This window comes from Salvelinus sp. IW2-2015, linkage group LG24 (genome assembly GCF_002910315.2).
Source record: "Salvelinus sp. IW2-2015 linkage group LG24, ASM291031v2, whole genome shotgun sequence".
NCBI classification, from domain to species: domain Eukaryota; kingdom Metazoa; phylum Chordata; class Actinopteri; order Salmoniformes; family Salmonidae; genus Salvelinus; species Salvelinus sp. IW2-2015.
The window spans coordinates 3,685,136-3,705,647 of record NC_036864.1 but is presented as its reverse complement, the minus strand read 5'-3'; the positions used below and the strand labels follow the sequence as shown (position 1 = coordinate 3,705,647).

Sequence of the window (20,512 nt, the reverse complement as noted above, 5' to 3'; positions counted from 1 at the left end):
TGAGTTAATGTGGCGAGGTTTTAAGTATTTATACGACCGACGTCACATGATCAAATATGGGTTTACCCCTGCACCACCGACCAATCATGTTGTATAAGTGTATGACGCGACTGGGGTCATGTTTTCTGTAGTCATGTTCTTTGATAGCCACATGAGGGTGCTGCTACCCTGTCCACAAAATCCCTGCTGTATCGGTCGTTGCGCTTTAGATTTCTTTGGATGTCCAACTGATGTCACCCTATAGAAGTTGAAAATTGTTTAAGGTTAGGGTTACTAAGGTTAGGTAAGGGTTAAGTTTAGGGTCGGGTAGGGATGTCCCAAGGATTCTGGATAGCACTAACCCTGATGTAAAAAGCACTATCCCTGGCCTAAAATCCTCAGTGGTGAGGTCTTCTCACTGGGTGGACAATGATGTACATAAAGCAGTGGAGGTTGCTGAGGGGAGGATGGCTCATAATAACATCTGGAACRGAGCCAATGGAATGGTATTTGATACCATTCCACTTATTAACACTCCAGGCAACACGAGCCCATCCTCCAAAATGAAGGTGCCACCAACCTCCTGTGGTCATCTGCTCATAGATCTCAGGTTTCTTCACCAGCATGTCTTTGCCCATGCAGCTGGGGTCTCAATCCCCAGGAGGGTCTCTGGAGTGAGCATCTTCCTGTGGACTTTGGAGGGGCGCCAGTGCCTGATTTGCCAGTGGCCACGCGGGAGTCCAGCATGCTCTTCATCATCACATCAATTTCTGTAGTCAGGTCCTTTGTGCGGGTCTCTGGAGACGCCCTGGGTCCAATGCAGGTGGCAGTGACCTCGGAGCTCAAACCTGGAGGTCCAGCACCCTTCTTCTTCCCGTTCACGACAGTCCCCAAGAAGCCCAAACACCATCTTGTTGATGTTATCGGCAGGGCTCTCTAGGGGCAGGGCAGGGGAAGCCCAGACCAGCCTCTCTCTCCTCAATGGCCTTGTCAGCCTTCTGTAGCATTGAGTCAAGGTTGATGCTATAGCTATCCAGCTTTTATACATTTTGGAGCGTGCGTCATAATGGAACCCCAAATTACATCATATTACTTTTTGACCACATTGTCTGCTGTTTGCGTGTTTAATATATATATATACACTGCTCAAAAAAATAAAGGGAACACTTAAACAACACAATGTAACTCCAAGTCAATCACACTTCTGTGAAATCAAACTGTCCACTTAGGAAGCAACACTGATTGACAATAAATTTCACATGCTGTTGTGCAAATGGAATAGACAAAAGGTGGAAATTATAGGCAATTAGTAAGACACCCCCAATAAAGGAGTGGTTCTGCAGGTGGTGACCACAGACACTTCTCAGTTCTATGCTTCCTGGGCTGATGTTTTGGTCACTTTTGAATGCTGGCGGTGCTTTCACTCTAGTGGTAGCATGAGACGGAGTCTACAACTCACACAAGTGGCTCAGGTAGTGCAGCTCATCAGGATGGCACATCAATGCGAGCTGTGGCAAGAAGGTTTGCTGTGTCTGTCAGCGTAGTGTCCAGAGCATGGAGGCGCTACCAGGAGACAGGCCAGTACATCAGGAGACGTGGAGGAGGCCGTAGGAGGGCAACAACCCAGCAGCAGGACTGCTACCTCCTGCAGTTAACCCACTGTTCCTAGGCCGTCATTGAAAATAAGAATTTGTTCTTAACTGACTTGCCTAGTTAAATAAAGGTAAAAATAAAATTACATTTTTCCCGGACCGCCTGCACGCCCAACCCCCACCAGTCTAGTCAATGACTAAACTCTCTCCCAAGACAATTTCCTTCCCAGAGTACACCTTAAATTGTTTTAATTCCCAATGGAAGGTTTGGAAACAAAAAATAAACAAAAAACCCACATACACCTCAAATATACATTAATACACAGAAACAGCAAATCCTCYGTGTATTTAAACTCATAGGACTAATAGTACTGTAGAACTCTTTTACTTCCACACAATATAGCTGGGTCGCCCTGTACCTAGGGGTCCACCACCCTGCAGCACCCCAACCCAACACACCCCACTCAACTGTAGGATCTTAGTGAAACATTCAATATTGGTTTTGGGTGTGTTAGGCCAAGGCCAGAGTGACAAGCCACAGGACGGCAGACCATCAGGGCCAGGACTGAGTACCTCAGCAGCTAGGGATTGCCTAAATAGGAATCTACCCTGACGTAAGCATGTTTTCAATGCAGACTCCTTTAGTCGTAGGCCGTCATTGTAAATAAGATTTTGTTCTTAACTGACTTGCCTAGTTAAATAAAGGTTAAATAAAGAAATAAAGTTGTACTGTATTCCATATAAGGCATCCAGGCCTTATGAAAGTTGCCCAGTATACCCTTAATCTGGTAATAAATCAAATCTAGTGATACATAACTTGACATTGTGGGAGGATAACCAACCAACCAATATTTCCAAGCAAACACAAACAGGGAGAAGGGGGAATCAAATCAAATTTTATTGGTCACACTGTCACGTTCTGACCCTAGTTAGTGTGTTATTTCTTTGTTTTAGTTGGTCAGGACGTGAGTTGGGTGGGTATTCTATGTTTTGTGTTTCTAGGTTGGGTTTCTCGTTTGGCCTGATATGGTTCTCAATCAGAGGCAGGTGTTAGTCATTGTCTCTGATTGGGAACCATATTTAGGTAGCCTGTTTTCTGTTGTGTTTTGTGGATGGTTGTCTTCCGTGTCTGTATTTTCCACACAGAACTGTTTCGGTTTTCGTTCGTTACTTTATTGTTTTGTATTTCAGTGTTCAGTTTTTAAACTCATCATGAACACTTACCACGCTGCGCATTGGTTCACCGAGCCTTGTTACTCTTCATCCTCAGAGGAGGAAGAGGAAAGCCGTTACACACACACCTGATTAGCAGATGTTATTGCAGGTGTAGCGAAATGCTTGTGCCTCTAGCTCAGACAGTGCAGTAGTATCTAACAAGTAATATCTAACAAATTACACAACATGTACCCAATACACACAAATCTAAGTAGGAATGAATTAAGACTATATACATATGGACGAGCGATGTCAGAGCGGAACGGACTAAGATTCAGTAGAATAGTATAGAAAACAGTATATAGATATGAGATGAGTAATGCAAGATATGTAAACATTWTTAAGTGACTAAGATAGTATAGAATACAGTATATACATATGAGATGAGTAATGCCAGATATGTAAACATTATTAAAGTGACTAGTGTTCCATTCCTTAAAGTGGCCAGTGATTCCTAGCTTATGCCTATAGGCAGCAGCCTCTAATGTGCTAGTGATGGCTGTTTAACAGTCTGATGGCCTCGAGATAGAAGCTGTTTTTCAGTCTCTCTGTCCCAACTTTGATGCACCTATACTGACCTTGCCTTCTGGATGATAGCGGGGTGAACAGGTAGTGGCTCGGGTGGTTGTTGTCCTTGATGATCTTTTTGGCCTTCCTGTGACATCGGGTGCTGTAGGTGTCCTGGAGGGCGGGTAGTTTTCCCCCGGTAATGAGTTGGGGATTAAGCTAGGTAAGAATCTGTAGACACGCTGCGATAAAATAACATACTCTTTGCCAGAATTCAGCCAGCCTTCACAAGACCATAGCATATGCAAATATGTCCCCTTTTGTGTTTTACAACTTCAGCAAAGGAATGACATTTCTGAGTAATTCAGTTTCACTGGCATATATAGCATGTTCTACGGATGGCCTTAAATTGCAGTAATTTATGTCTGAGATGATATGACCATGACTCGGCATTCAAACACATCCATTCATCATCATCAATAGCTTCTACCAGGTCTTCAACACATTTTTGTTGTACATGTTTTGTGTCATCGGGAAAAGTCTCTATCAACCCTTGATACAGTTTGGAAATCAACTGCAGAGGTTTGTCAGACTGCCTTAAAATAGAATCAGGCTTGTCCAGTGTTTCCTGCACAGAGAGAATAAAGTGTATCTGCACAAATTCACCTCACCTACATCACAGACTTGTCTTCCCTGGCTGCCTGACCCTGCTGAGACTGTGATATGGCCATTTCTTGGAGAGACCCCTTCCCCTCCAGGAGACAGTCAAACATGACGACAACAATGTGGTGCTTTTATTCTTCTCACTTTGCTTGGTGAGGTAGATTGCTGCTATAACTTGATGACCCTTCACCATTTCCCTGGATCTCTTGTAGAGGGTATCCATTGTTTTCAGTGCCATGATGTCCTTGAGGAGCAGCTTCAATGCATGAGCAGCACAGCCAATGGGCGTGATGTGAGGGTAGGACTCAGCCTTCATGTTCGCAGCATTGTCTGTCACCAGTGCAAATACCTTCTGTGGTCCAAGGTCATTGATGACTGCCTTAAGCTCATCTGCAATGTAGAGACCGGTGTGTCTATTGTCCCTTGTGTCTGTTCTCTTGTAGAATACTGGTTGAGGGGTGGAGATGATGTAGTTAATTATTACTTGCCCACAAACATTCGACCACCCATCAGAGATGATTGCAATACAGTCTGCTTTCTCTATGATTTGCTTGACCTTCACTTTTAATTTATTTTTAACTAGGCAAGTCAGTTAAGAACAAAGTCTTATTTACAATGACAGCCTAGGAACAATGCCTTGTTCAGGGGCAGAACAACAGATTTTTACCTTGTCAGCTCAGGGATTCGATCTAGCAACCTTCCGGTTACTGGCCCAACACTCTAACCACTAGGCTACCTGCCGCCCCAGAACTCTGTTGAACTCTGCATCCAGCAAATTAGTAGATAAAGTATGTCTGGTTGGATGGGTGTATGCTGGGCGAAGAACATTCAGAAATCTCTTCCAATACATGTTGCCTGTGAGCATCAGAGGTGAACCAGTTGCATACACAGCTCGAGCAAGACATTCATCAGCATTTCTCTGACTACGTTCCTCCATTGAGTCAAAAAAACTTCTGATTCCAGGAGGACCATGAGCTGTTGCTTTGGATAAGGTGTCTGATTCATCATTTTCACCTCGAATAGAAGTAGAGGGACTTTTGTCAGAGGTTGCTTGTTGTGAGCGCTGAGCGAACTTTATGCACTTGGCCAGATGATTCTGCATCTTTGTTGCATTTACATATGATTTGCCACAGTATTTGCAAATGTACACAGCTTKTCCTTCTACATTAGCTGCAGTGAAATGTCTCCACACATCAGATAGTGCCCGTGGCATTTTCCTGTAAAGATGAGAAAAAATTAGTAAAAAAAACAAATACAATTCCATGTACAGATAAATAGTTAAGCAGTTAGAATAAACAACTCCTTTGTAAGATACATGTTTTTAAATTAAATATGTATGGAAACAGGTGAATTAACACTCCTCAGTTAGCAGGCGCAAGCAAACTAAAACCCACATGGTAACATAAACTAACTAGCAGAAATTGTTAACAAGTTAGAAATGATTTATAAACACTTTGCTGTAGGCTACTATTTACTAGTTAACAAAAAATAATGTATGTCCTATAAAATATATTCACCCCACCCAGTATTGTAATCAAAACGTACCAGAAAGCATGTAGTCCTTGGCTCAGACAGTGTAGTAGTGTGGGCTATAGCGTCTCATTAGTGTGCAAGATCTTGACAATCAGCTGTACATGTGATGGAAGAGTGCACTGCACATGTGATGGAAGAATGCACTGTGCATGCAGAGTGTTGCRATTCCATTGAATTGGGGACAGTTTAACCAAAATATGCCACAAGACCTATAATTGCCTTATGTGTATCCCACAAAAAAGGTTCACTGTTATAAGCTAACTTTTTTTGATGATTTAAGCAAAATTCCCTATATTCTAGGGCATAACTTCCCATGGAAAATTTCCCGGAAAGTTTCTGACCCTTTGCAACCCTAGCGCCTAGTATATGTAGTCTCATTGAAATAGAGTAGGCTGCCTACATGGGCRGAGAATCAAGTGGCAGTTAACTTGAATATGAAATAACTTAAATATGATTAGACTGYAGTTTACTACAGTGTCTGTAAATAAATATTGTTAATGGAAAGAATTGGAGGGAGCTCAAMCAACGTGAGTCGAAGTGCAATCCAAAAATATAATCATCCTTGAAAACGAAAAAGGCACAACTCGCACATAGGTTAGGCTACTATGGTGAGCGAGCGTTGAGCCTTTTCATTTTCAATAAATATTGATTACCCATTCATTTGTCTCTGCCTGCAAGTCATCCTCCCAAAAGGTAGGCTATATCCTATAGGCCTATGCCAGTGTCATCATTCTTGCTGCTTCCAGTTCAGTAGCCATACCTGCGAGATCAGGTACGAGTGTGATCTCAAAATAGAGTAGGATATAGCCTATGCATGGGTGGAGAAGCACTGTCAGTTATCTTTCCAAGGAAATGTACTTCCATAATAGGCCTATGATTAGGCTATAGTTTATTACAACAGAATGAGTCACARCAAAACATGTTATAACCGTGTATGTGTGTGGTAGGCTAACTGACGTTATTTGTCACAGGGGAAGACTCCAGATGATGAGGCATATTTCCAAGAGAACATACTRTTGCTTGCCTCTGACATCATTTCCTGTGTTTTGATTGATTGTGTGTTGTTGAGTTGGAGCTAGAAGACAAATAGTAGTGTGATTGAATATCATGGGTGCCTGCTAAAACTAACGCAGGGGATTTCCTTAGGGAATAGAATATAATATTATCGTTGCCCATTTTGAAGGTGGCTAACTGAATTGCTCTATCCAGTCTCAGAGAGACTTTTATCAGTCATAGACTATACCTGCAATATAGTCACAACCTTTACCCACTACACCAAGCAGGTTGATATGGCCTGTACAGACAGGAAACAAACAGGGAACAGACTGGCGAGCAGTTATATTATGTATTCTTTTTGGAAAGGGATACATTTGATAGACATTAGGAATATTCCAMCCCCACTAGATTGTACAATTGTGCCCTAATATCTGAATAACTATCAATTTAGAAGAAAAGATAAAATAGAAGTATCGTTTCTTTGTTTTTCTAAATAAACTTAATAACTGSTATCACTGGGTTGATGTGTCACTATTTGGAGTTTCTCACATGTAGTTAAAAAAACTCTGTCATTCCAACAGACCAATTYGGTTTMAATTTCGACCACATKAAAACACTGCTCYGATGTTTACGGAAGACAGGTTATAAATAACCAYTGGGAGTCAGTCCGACATAAAGCAGGCAGAAGAGAGTTTTAATAATCAAAAGATCACTCGGTCACTCACCGCGAATTTATTGCTTAAAACTTCGCCAACTGGCGSAGGCGTAGTACACGTAAGTAGGCCTTGCTTTTTATTTGATAAATAAGTAAGTGCCGATTTAATAACTTAAACTTTGTTTAAACTTTGTCATCGTGAAAGTTTTACTGTCCAGTTTCCCAGTACGCGCCTGGTAGTGGGCATTGATAATAGTTCAGAGATATGCTTGTTTTTGTGAGAAATCTTCCTAACGGGAATTTCGCATTAATATGAAAAACGTATACTAAAAAATGAAAATACTACATGTAATGTCTCAAAGTCGATATATATCTTAGCTCGATATTGTTTTAAGTCCTCCGGATTCGAGAAGAAAGGTGATGAGTTCAACAGTGAGCCTGTCAATTTGCCTTAATTCTCGCACAGCATCCAGCGTAATTGACGCGATGCTATTTGCCAGATTTTTTACCTATTTTTTTCTTCTGGCCTCCATTGAATTATCCACTCCAATAATTTTTTAACGGATTATGTTAGAGACATGAGGTTTGGGCCATTGGTTTTCTTAGAGGAGTATCTACCCAATTGACAATACATTTTAGCCGTTGATCAAAATATGCGTTTTTGATTAGACACCCTACAATTTATGACATTTGGGACAAAACATTTTGTATCTAAAATAATTATAATTTGGTGGGTGCTTATATTTGTCCAATTTCACACATGTAGGCTACAAGTGTGTATTATAAGCGTATTGGAAATATGTTTTTTTGCATATCACAAGTGCTTTGCTCAAGGGCACCTTGGGGATTCAAACTAGCAACCTTTCAGTTACTGGCCCAAAGCTCTAACCGCTATGCTACCTGCCACCTTTGATGTAATTWGTCAAACTGAGAAAACTCAGTCACAGGACAAAAGGGCATGCCWTGGCATGTTGTCTTCCCATTTTTAGGCATCAAAGTTATGCCCTTTACCACTACACAAGTGTTGCTGCTCTCGAGAGGCTGGTTTTAATGTTTTTGCAATGAAAATTCTCATTCTCCATTYCTGTTAGGGCTGACTGTGCATTGCACTCTTCCAGGAAAGTATATGTTCATAAACTGTTTTTAAATTGCAGAGGAGAACTTAATCATCAATATTGTCACATTTGTGAAACGGAGGACGTTGCAGCTATACACTCACTTCCTGTTGTGGTTTGTTTGTTTATTTTTGTTTAGGGARATGGCKAACAGCAATGCCAAGCTGYGTGTGTCTGTTTTGGGTTCATTGGGGAGATGCGCTGGAGGAGGAGGGAGCTTCAATCCTRGGGACCTGGAGACTGACGGAGAGGAAGGTATAAGGCCGACTCGGCCGCCATACCTGGGTTGTATTCATTAGGCACCAAATGGAAGAAAGGGGACTGMAAATGGGAGGGACTACCTGAACTTATCTAATAAGAATCTCTCGTTTTTATTTTACGTCTCGAAACGTTTTCATATGATGTGCCTTAAATTAATATGACCCTGAACTCCTCTGTTTTTTTTTACCCCTAATCCCTTACCCTCTTCTTTCAGATGCTATATAGAGACTGGTGGGGCTGCTGCTGAGAAGAGTGGGAGACAAACTCAATGAGGAGGTAAAGTATGGCAGGAAATATCAGTTTCTGTAGGTAGATCCAGTGTGATTGTGTAGTTCTGTCTCTGCCCACTTGGTGTCACTCTACACACAGATAATGGTAATCTATCTGCAAGACTGGAGTTGTGTTTAATATTATTTTATTTKACCAGGCAAGTCAGTTAAGAACAAATTCTTATTTTCAATGACGGCCTAGGRACAGTGGGTTGACTGCCTTGTTCAGGGGCAGAATGACAGATTTTTAMCTTGTCAGYTTGGGGATYYGATCTTGCAACCTTTCARTTMCTAGTCCAACTACTAGTCCTTCTCTAACCACTAGGCTATACTAACCRCACTAACTGTACTATTTGTGGCGTCAATTGAGAAAATAGTATGCTTATTGGTCATAGTATGGATATAGTTCCCGGATGTTGTACTAAATGTGCCAAAATATGAAGTATACACATGAGGACACTCTTTACGTACTTTAGTGCACAAAATGCAGTTCTTCCGGAAATGGGCGTGGCTCACAGTGTTTTCAGATTTGAAGAACATGGCGAGAAATATGCAGCCGAAGTACAAATAATTATGTCAAATGTTAAGAAATTGTTGAGCAATGTAATAAAGTAATTACTTTTCAAATAAGTTACCTTACATGTTATGTTGGCTGACAATTTGTTAGCTACGCTGTCCTTACGAACCACATAGCATATCATTACAGCATGTACCGGTATGTTATTTGGCTACTTATACATCAAACTTGCCAGTATATTAACTATAGGCTATCTAACTACCCGTGTCATAGGTTTATTGACTTGATTATTCCCGTCATTCTTTGTTTAGCTAAATGTTATMGTCGTTGTGCGTTCTCAATGGATATTCGGGTGCTTTCGTAAATTCGCTCTGGCTATCTACTCCGATTTCGCCTGAGGGTACGCGCGCTCAACACCGGTTGAATATGGCKKGTGTCAGTAAACGTCGGGGRAAAAAGCGTTATTAAATTGYTGCAAGCAGCACATTCAGTCACCAACGCTCTGGATAACATGAAAWCTGCCTAACCAGCTGTGCTTGGGTGAGTMAAATGGTCAGAGTGGTCTCATTTGTTTATGGAAGTAGCTAGCAAGCTAGCMAACGTTAGCTTGGGTGCCTGACTGCTGYTGTAAGGTCAGAACGCTCRAATCAACCCTACTCCTCGGCCCGAGCGTYCAGTGTGCGCTSCGWGAGCGAAACGCTCTGAATTTACGWGCCTACGCTGGCACTCCAGATTGAATTTAAGAACCMACCCGAAGTYGTAAAATGTCTAACTAGTAATTTGTTACGCTAACTAGCTAGCAAGAGGTTGCATAGCAACAGCATCAACTTCCCGTAGACAGGCGAATAGCTAATATGCTCAACTGAAAGGATACTGTTAATTTACAGTATACTAAAACGAACTATAGTATATACTCATATATAGTATGTAGTATATACTCATTAAGTATGTAGTATACAGTATGTTAGTATGGGTATTCTAACACAGCTTGGGTTTTAGTGATGGCATGTTTATAGTGGTTGTTGCCCTGTCCTTCCCTCACAAAGAGAAACATGGAAGAGATGATGGTACATTCATTTTTCATCACACAGGCATTCACMCAGAAAATACTTGTTGGGATGGGGTGTAAACTTTACTGTCCTTTATCCTGTCCCTGACAGGTCCTGAAGGACGCCTCACTGTCCTCAGAGCTGTTTGGCTTCTATGAGAGGACCATCTCTACCAGCACTCATGGGTCACCCAAGGCCCAAATCGCCCTGACATGTTAGGTAATCATGACAGTTACATAAGAACGTTTTTTTCCCAACCCATTTTCAAACACTAATGGGCAGTTTCCCAGACATATATTTAAACCTAGTCCTCGACTAAAAAGCATGCTCAAGAATCCCAATTGAAAGTGTTTTTACTCCAGGAATACGCTTAATCTGARTCTTGGAAACTGTCCCTGTAAGTGCTTTACATTGTATGCGGCTAAATCACCCATTGGAGTACCTCAAACATGTATACCCATTGGCACAAAGATATAAGAATGTATATGAAAGTACAGTATTCAGGTGTTTTTGTTACATCTGTTGAATGAAACATATTTACTTGTATTATTTTACATTATATTTAGTTATTTACTTTTTTATTGTAAGAATGATGATGACACTGCGTACCATTGATCTAGCATTGTCACACCGTGATCTGTTTCACCTGTCCTTGTGCTTGTCTCCTCCCCCCTCCAGGTGTCGCCCATATTCCATATTATCACCTGTGTATTTATACCTGTGTTCTCTGTCTTGTTTGTTGCCAGTTTGTCTTGTTTGTTCAAGCTTACCAGCGGTTTTCCTGTCAGCGCCTATTGTTTCCAAGCCTTGCTTTGCTAGTCCTCCTGGTTTTGACCGATGGCTGACCCTGCACCGTTGCTCCACCTCTGGATTGCTGAACCCTGCCTGAGTCTGCCTGCCGTCCTGTACCGTCGCCTAACCCTTGATTTTCGACCCCTTCCTGCCTTGACCTGTCTTTGCATGCCTCTGTTTGCTACAGTAAACAGGGTTACTTCGACAGTCTGCAYCTGGGTCTTACCTTGATTCTTGATAAGCCTATACTGTCAGATCCAAATCATGTTTACATAAAGCAACATTACCAAAGATGTCAACATTCCAGACCTCCAGGACATGTCCTCAGTTGATCCAGAGATGGAACCACTATATGGTTAAATCATGACTGGACCAAAGACTGGGGCAGCTACTGTAGCCTACRTATACTGTGTGGAAGTGCTTCTATTCTGAGTGGTATATGGTCAAACGGTAATTCTGTGTGCTGAGTCTATGCATTGGAATGTCTGCCTTATTTGTTTAATAAGAACAATTAAACAAATTCCATGTTATGATTATAGTGTTCAATGTTAACACTGATTTAGACAGCTTTGTGACTGTTTGATTTGTTWTTAATTTATTGAATAAAAATAGATATACTGTGCTCCTGAGTGGCGCAGAGRTCTAAGGCACTGCATCTCAGTGCTAGASRCGTCACTACAGACCCTGRTTTCGAATCCAGGCTGTTTCACRACCGGCCGTGATTGGGAGTCCGCACAATTGGCCCAGCGTCATCCGGGTTTGGCCGGTGTAGGCCGTCATTGTAAATAAGAATTTGTCCTTAACTGACTTGCCTAGTTAAATAAAAAATACTGAAAAGACTCCTAACATTGTGTGAAATTATTTATGACCAAAATGGTAATTATATTGAAATGCAATCTCAAGATCATCATGCACAGCATACCTGTACAGGTATGTCACTCATGGAYGGGGGATTTCTTGGGGTCTGTACTGAAATTATACCAACCCCATGTCCTGCACCTGCTCAACCTGCTTACAACATGAACAACATGAAGACACACAAACAGGCCAGAGAGAGGACGCCGTGTCATCTATTCACATAATGTGGATTTCAACATGCAGGTAAACACCTTGTTCTGTATCTCACCTGTGAAACGCCCAAGACTCACCATTGCTGTCGCTTGTGTGCTCGAGAGAGAGTGCGTGGTAATGTAACACGATGCACCAAAGTAGGAAGTACTCACCAATAGCTCTGGATTTCGTTAATAAATCAGCACYGGCACAGAGGACGAAGACGGTGGACTATGGTCGAGGGGAATTGTTCAACCCGCCCAGGATGCACCATTCGAAAGTCAATGGAGTCAGAGCTGTCCGGAGGCATATCTCTCCTCCAAGCCGCAGTCTGGAGAGCATCGAGGCAGTCTGGAGCGAGAGAAGAGCAGACTCGTTACCAAACCTCGTAGAGAGAAGACCGGAGCCGGTGAGCAGACCGGGCCCGGTGAAGGTGATGAACCCCGCTGAGAACGGCTGCCCTGGCCGCGGAAGTAGGAAAAGGGGGTTCAAGCCCCCGGATGTGAGGACCATATTCTCCCCCGGTGAGAGAAACTCCCGGGCGAGGGAGGAGAGCGGGGAGGGACACACCTTCTACCTAGGTCTTTCGGGCGCATGGTGCGATGTGTGCTGCGAGTACATCCTCAGCTTCTCCCTGATGTGTTCAGGTGAGTTCTACTACTGTGTGATGTTTCAGGTGAGATAGTTTGACTGTCTTAACTCCAAATATCATCTACTACAGCAGACAACATATTGGTTAACAGATAGCCTCAAGGTATACAGCTTATCAATATAATGACTTAACTGGATAAACTGCCTTATAAATCTAGACTTTCTTACAGGCTCTATACAATCGGTATATAAACACATACAGTGCGTTCAGAAAGCATTCTTACCTCTTGGCTTATTCCACATTTTGTTGTGTTAAGCCAGAATTCTAAATGCATTTTTTTTAAATCACCCATCTACACACAATACCCCATAATGACAAAGTAGAAACTTGTTTAGACATTTTTGCAAATGTATTCGAAATGAAATACAGAAATATCTCAAATACATAAGTATTCACACCCCTGAGTCAATACTTTGTAAAAGYGCCTTTGGCAGTGATTAAAGCTGTGAGTGTTTTCTGGTTTAGGTCTAAGAGCTTTCCACACATAAATTGTGTGACATTTGCCCATTATTCTTTAAAAAAATTGATTGATGATCATTGCTAGACAACCACGGGAAAAGTCAAAGGGTGGGAATACTTTCTGTAGGCTGTACAYGTTCAGAAAGGCATGGCTACATATAGACTACTCCTACACAGGGCCAGGCTCCACTCACTCTCACACTCACACACACACACCATGCTGATAAACTGGTTTGAAGGGAAAACGCAACCATTCCTGTACGTTCATCCACATGCTTTCCTCTCGGCTCAGCTCTCTCTGCATTCTTCCACAGATAGTCACTCACTCACTCCCTCAAGCTAATGTCATAGGAACCTGTTTACTGTTGATTGATACAATATATTCTTGTTGTTACTCCTATCATTGCTGCATTACTCCCCACTGGGAAAAACAGGTTGAATCAACGTTGCTTCCACGTCACTTCAACCACTAAAATCTATGCGATGACGTTGRATCAATGTGGAAAACAAATTGGATTTGCAAAAAGTCATCAACTTAAGGGCATTTCTTTGAACCTAAATCCAATGGCATGGTGACATTTGTTGTTGATTGCGCGCTGAATTCACATTAGTTGACAACTCAACCAAATGTACATCAGAACTAGACCTTGAACTGACGTCTGTGCCCAGTGCACCATCAGTCATCACACGTGTAAAAGCATTGCTTGTACGTTGATGGTTTTAAAGCACCTCTCCACATTGTCTTGTCATTCTGCCGTGGTCTGATACAGTTGCTTACAGGCCTCTGCTGTTGGCCTGTGTTACATTAAGTTGTGGACTTACTCACTATGATGGTCAAATGTCCAGTTCGTGTCTTAACTAGACACAGAGGGGCTAAATGCATATGCTGTAAAATATTTCCGCCTCTACACATCTGACATAGAATGGGTAATAACCCAATCATGATTAGAACCATACCTTGGCCATTAGATCCCTAACCTGGCCATTAGAACCCTAACCTGGCCAATAGAACCCTAACCTGGCCAATAGAACCTAACCTGGCCATTAGAACCCTAACCTGGCCAATACAACCATTTTCAAGTTTTAATGTCACATGCACAAGTACAGTGAAATGCCTTTCTTGCAAGCTCTAATCAATAACACTGTAATACTAAAAAATAACAAGGTTGAACAGAAACACACAATGTATAGAAATAAGAACAAGTAAGCATACAGGGTCAGTTCCAGTACCATATTTACAATGTGCAGGGATACTGGATCGCTAGAGGTAGATATGTATGGGGGTAAGGTGATTAGGCATCAGAATATTTGATGAACAGAGTAGCAGCAATGTATATGATGATTGTATCTGAGTGAGTGTGTGTAGAGTCAGTATAAATGTATGTGCTTATTATGTGTGTGTGTGAGCAAATGATGGAGTGAGTGTTTGTGTGTGTGTGTTGGAGTATCAGTGTGCGTAGTGTGTAGAGCTTGTGAGTAACCATTCTGTTAGTTATTCAATAGTATAGAGATCCTATTAAATGACTATTAATATTCCTAATTCTATAGGCAATAGAACCCTAACCTGGTTTTTAGAACCCTTACTTGGCCATTAGAACTCTAACCCTCACAGGTTCTGCGTTGCTGTCCCCTGTCCTATGTAGCAGCCCTCGCAGTATTTTATCCAAGGCTAACTAGCTGAATTCCTTCTGTTAACCCAAATGTGACATCGGGCTGTAAGGACAAAGGTGACTTTCACAGCTGTCTACTGTGTCCACCTCAGCCCCACAGTGAGACTGGACTCAGGTTGCAGCAGGTGACCCGGTGTGGGAGGGAAAAATAACCAGCAGTATGTTCTGACCACTTAGTGAATGTTTAATGGTGTTGTGAAGTTTTCTGCTCTCGCACTTAGTTGACTCCCTCCCTGTGGGGTTCTGTGTCGGGGGGGAGGAGCTATTCAATTATCACATAAGATCAAATGCAATGTTATTGGTCACGTTACACATATTTAGCAGATGTTATTGCGGGTGTAGCGAAATGCTTGAGTTCCTAGCTCCAACAGTGCAGTAATATCTAACAATACACACAAATCTAAAAGTAAAAGAATGGAATGAAGAAATAAACATTTTAGGACGAGCAATGTCCTGCGTGTATATATATATACAGTGCATTCGGAAAGTATTCAGACACCTTGACTTTTTCAACATTTTGTAATGCCTTATTCTAAAATGTATTWAACTGTTTTTTCCTCATCAATCTACACACAATAACCCATAATGACAAAGTAAAAACAGGTTTTAGATTTTTTTGAACATTGGAAATATTACATTTACATAAGTATTCAGACCCTTTACTCAGTACTTTGTTGAAGCACCATTGGCAGTGATTACAGCCTCGAGTCTTCTTGGGTATGACGCTACAAGCTTCACACCTGTATTTGGGGAGTTTCTCCTATTCTTCTCTGTAGATCCTCTCAAACTCTGTCAGGTTGGATGGGGAGCGTCGCTGCACAGGTATTTTCAGGTCTCTCCAGAAATGTACGATTGGGTTCAAGTACGGGCTCTAGCTGGGCCACTCAAGGACTTTCAGAGACTTGTCCCRAAGCCACTCCTGCATTGCCTTGGCTGTGTGCATAGGGTCTTTGTCCTGTTGGAAGGTGAACCTTCGCCCCAGTCTGAGGTCCTGAGCACTCTGGAGTAGATCTCTCTGTACTTTGCTCCGTAAATTTTTCCCTCAATACTGACTAAACTCCCAGTCCCTGCCGCTGGAAAATATCCCCATAGCATGATGAAACATCCCCACAGTAAGGGAAGGGGTCTGAATACTTTCTGAATGCACTGTGTATGTATTATATGTGTGGTGTGTGTGTGTGTGTGTGTGTGTGTGTTGTGTGTGTGTGTGTTGTGTGTGTGTGTGTGTGTGTGTGTGTGTGTGTGTGTGTGGTGTTGTGTGTGTGTGTGTGTGTGTGTGTGTGTGTGTGTGTGTGTGTGTGTGTGTGTGTGTGTGTGTGTGTGTGTGTGTGGTGCAGTACAGTTTGGACACACCTACTCATTCAAGGGTTTTTATTATGTTCTACATTTTAGAATAATAGTGAAGACATAAAGACTATGAAATAACACATATGGAGTCATGTAGTAACCCACAAAAGTTTTAAACAAATCTAAATATATTTGAGATTCTTCAAAGTAGCCACGCTTTGCATTGATGACAGCTTTGCATGCTTTGCATACTTTTGGCATTCTCTCAACCAGCTTCGTTAGGTAGTCACATGGAATGCATTTCAATTAACAGGTGTGCCTTGTTAAAAGTTACTTTGTGGAATTTTTTTCCTTCTTAATCCGTTTGAGCCAATCAGTTGTGTTGTGACAAGGTAGAGGTGGTATATAGAAGATAGCCCTATTTGGTAAAAGAACAAGTCCATATTATGGCAAGAACATYTCAAATAAGCAAAGAGAAACGACAGTCCATCTTTACTTTAAGACATGAAGGTCGGTCAATGCGAAAATCTTAAGAACTTGGAAAGTTTCTTCAARTGCAGTCGCATGTTGATGGTTTCATCAAGCACAATGATGAAACTGGCTTTCATGAGGACTGCCACAGGAAAGGAAGACTCAGCGTTACATCTGCTACAGAGGATAAGTTCATTAGAATTACCAGCCTCCGATATTGCAGGCCAAATAAATGCTTCACAGAGTTCAAGTAACAGACACATCTCAACATCAATTGTTCAGAGGAGACTGCATGAATCGGGCCTTCATGGTTGAATTACTGCAAAGAAACCACTACTAAAGGACACCAATAAGAAGAGACTTGCTTGGGCCAGAAACACGAGCAATGGACTTTAAATTGGTGGAAATCTGTCCTTTGGTCTGAGATTTTTGGTTCCAACCGCTGTGTCTTTGTGAGACGGTGAACGGATGTTCTCCACTTGTGTGGTTCCCACGTGAAGCATGGAGGTGTGATGGTTTGGGGGTGCTTTGCTGGCGACACTGTCTGTGATTTATTTAGAATTCAAGGCACACATAACCAGCATGGCTACAACATCATTCTGCAGCAATACACCATCCCATCTGGTTTGCGCTTAGTGGGACTATCATTTGTTTTTCTACAGGACAATGACCCAACACACCACCAGGCTGTGGGACAATGGGAGAAACTCCCCAAGAAGACTTAATGCTGTAATAGCTGCCAAAAGTGCTTCAACAAAGTACTGAGTAAAGGGTCTGAATACTTATGTAAATGTGATATTTCAATTTTTTTCATTTTTGATAAATTATCAAACATTTCTAAAAACATGTGTTTGCTTTGTCATTATGGGGTATTGTGTGTAGATTGATGAAGGAAACAAGCTATTTAATAGATCTTAGAATAAKGCTGTAATGTGACAAAATGTGGGAAAAGTCAAGGGGTCTGAATACTTTCCGAAGGCACTGTATGTATGTGATGGGATGTATAGACATTATGGACAGAACGCGGATAAAATATGTACTCTATCTGAAGAATACGTAGGATACAATAGTATATGTTCAGCAATAGTTGAGTAGGCTGGACCGGACGAGAATACAGTATATACATATGAAATGGGTAAAACAGTATGTAAACATTATCAAAGTGAACAGTGTTCCATGTCTATGTACATAGGGCAGCAGCCTATAAGGTGCAGGATTGAGTAACTGGGTGGTAGCCAGCTAGTGACAGTGACTAAGTTCAGGGCAGGGTACTGGTTGGAGGCCGTCTAGTGATGGCTATTTAACGGTCTGATAGCCTTGAGATAGAAGCTGTTTTTCAGTCTCTCGGTCCCAGCTTTGATGCACCTGTACTGACCTCGCCTTCTGGATGATAGTGCGGCTCGGGTGTCCTTGATGATCTTCTTGGCCTTCCTGTGACACCGGGTGCTGTAGATGTCCTGGAGAGCAGGCATTGTGCCCCTGCTGATGCGTTGAGCAGACCGCACCACCCTCTGGAGAGCCCTGCGGTTGCGGACGGTGCAGTTGATACAGACGTTGATACAGACTGACAGTGTGCTCTCAATGGTCCACCTGTAAATGTCTGTGAGGGTCTTAGGAGCCAAGCCGAAATTCTTCAGCCTCCTGAGGTTGAAGAAGCGCTATTGCGCCTTCTTCACCAAACTGTYTGTGTGGKTGGACCATTTCAGGTTGTCAGTGATGTGTACGCCGAGGAACTTGAAGCTTTCCAACTTCTCCACTGTGGCTCCATAGATGTGGATGGGAGCGTGCTCCCTCTGCTGTTTCCTGAAGTCCACGATCAGCTCCTTMATTTTGTTGACGTTGAGGGAGAGTTTATTTTCCTGGCGCCACTCCGCCAGGGCCCTCACCTCCTCCCTGTAGGCTGTCGCGTCATTGTTGGTAATCAGGCCTACCACTTTTGTGTYGTCTGCAAACTTGATGATTGAGTAGGAGGCGTGCGTGGCCACGCAGTCATGGGTGAACAGGGARTAAAGGAGGGGGCTGAGGATCAGCAAAGTGGAGGTGTTGTTTCCTACGTTCACCACCTGGAGGRRCGGCCCGTCAGGAAGTCCAGGACCCAGTTGCACAGGGCGGGGTTCAGACTCAGGGCCCCGGGCTTGGAGGGTACTATGGTGTTGAAGGCTGAGCTGTAGTCAATGAACAGCATGGTTCTATTGGGGCGGTGTTTATCCCTGTCATTCACACTTAGCTGGCCAGAACCGTTAGGCCCAAATGGTCAGCTCGGCCTGTGGGCCTGGGCCAAATTCATTTACACGGAGAGGTGAGAAGTTGGTGGAATCAGATTAGACACGGAGGAGATGGTGGATTAACATGACCATTCATTCACCACAGGGAAATGTTCGAGACCTGTTGTGCTCCTGGATGAAGAAATAACTTGTTGTAATTCCCCATGAAAAGATCAGCTTTCATTCTCCACCGTTGGCTGTGTGTGTGTACTTGCGCATGCCTGCCTGCCTGCCTGCCTGCCTGTATATTTGCTCTAGCGCCCAGCTGCTGTTTGTGCAGGCGCAGTGACAGTGTGGCTCCAGAAGACACTACCCTCTGTGACAGGTTAATGACCCATCACAATGACCACACACACTTTATGTTTTACTGTCCTTGTGGGGATTTCAGGTACCCACGAGGATAGTAATACACACGCACACTCACGTGGGGGGTGAATGGGGGGCTACAGTAAGGGGAGAGACTAGCCCAGGCCAGACATGACACAGAAAAGCCAGACGGGGCAGGATAGAGAGAGAGGGGTAGAGAGGGGCCAGAGTGAAAGACAGTCCAGAGCTGGGATTTGCAGGACTGGGGCGACCTTATGTTGGATATGCGCAGCGCTCTCTGCAAAATGGAGCTCAGTGTGTATGAGTTGGAACCTGGGTGTGTGAGTGAATGAACAATGGGGCTGGCTAAAGGATTTGGGAGGACTCTGAGGAGGTTATCTGGTTTCTTCTTYCGTRTTCCCAAACTGATCCGCCGCTCTGGACGCCTGGAACTAAGCCTGCTTTGGAGGAACTCTGGTGAGTGTGTGTGTGTGTACATTTGTATATGTGAGTGTGTGTATGTGGGCCTGTGTTTAGCCAACCCCAGAGCAATGGTGGTAAGGCAGGCAGATGGTTTGGTGTCACTAAGAGGCCATGACCTGAGAGATAATACAAGTGTATCCACTGTACATACTGTTCCTGCACTGTACATACTGTTCCTGCACTGTACATACTGTTCCTTATAAGCACATACTGTTTAGGGACCTACAGTTCAGGTCCTTCAGTGTTCATGTTCTGTAGAGACCAGCCACAGATGCAGTGTTGTGTCCACAGACAGATCACTCAATGTCATCCCTGACCTGCCATGAAACATGCGAGACTCAGCACAAACACTTGGTGTGGAAGGCAGGCAAACAGACAGACAGACAGACAGACAGACAGACTCTGCAGAGAGACGGAAAGAGAGGGAGAGTGGAAGAGGGATGGAAAGATATGCGCGTTCCGTAATTAAGTGTGTGCGCATTTCAGTATGGTGTTTAGCAGCCATGTGTGAAAAGGCTCATAAGTGCTGAGTGAATGGGTTTAGTCCTGTAGCTGGTTCTATGGGAAACTGATTACTGTTTACTGAGGAAAAACAACACTACCACAGTGGAATGACAACCCTTCCGTCTCTTCCACTGACAGTCAGCGCGGTCTGAGACCACCTGCTGTCCCGGCAGTGTGTTTTAGGGCAGTGTGTTGTTAGTGGGGGCCTGAGTGGAGCCGGTTA

The 20,512-nt window shown here is 43.0% G+C and overlaps 1 protein-coding gene and 1 long non-coding RNA gene across 2 annotated transcripts in view; both read left to right on the top strand.

Annotated features, from left to right (window-relative positions):
• Window positions 1-9,322: 9,322 nt before the first annotated feature.
• Window positions 9,323-11,677, top strand: LOC112067848 (uncharacterized). Its single transcript, XR_002893426.2, has 3 exons — window positions 9,323-9,842; window positions 10,463-10,570; window positions 11,098-11,677. It is a non-coding gene; the product is annotated as an uncharacterized lncRNA (long non-coding RNA).
• Window positions 11,678-12,280: 603 nt separating this feature from the next.
• rassf3 (Ras association domain family member 3) overlaps window positions 12,281-20,512 on the top strand; it is a 59,089-nt gene continuing 50,857 nt past the window's right edge. The window contains exon 1 of the mRNA XM_023969466.2: window positions 12,281-12,840. Coding sequence (XP_023825234.1) covers window positions 12,342-12,840 — 499 coding nt within the window. The 5' untranslated portion in view covers window positions 12,281-12,341. The remainder of the gene's footprint in view (window positions 12,841-20,512) is intronic.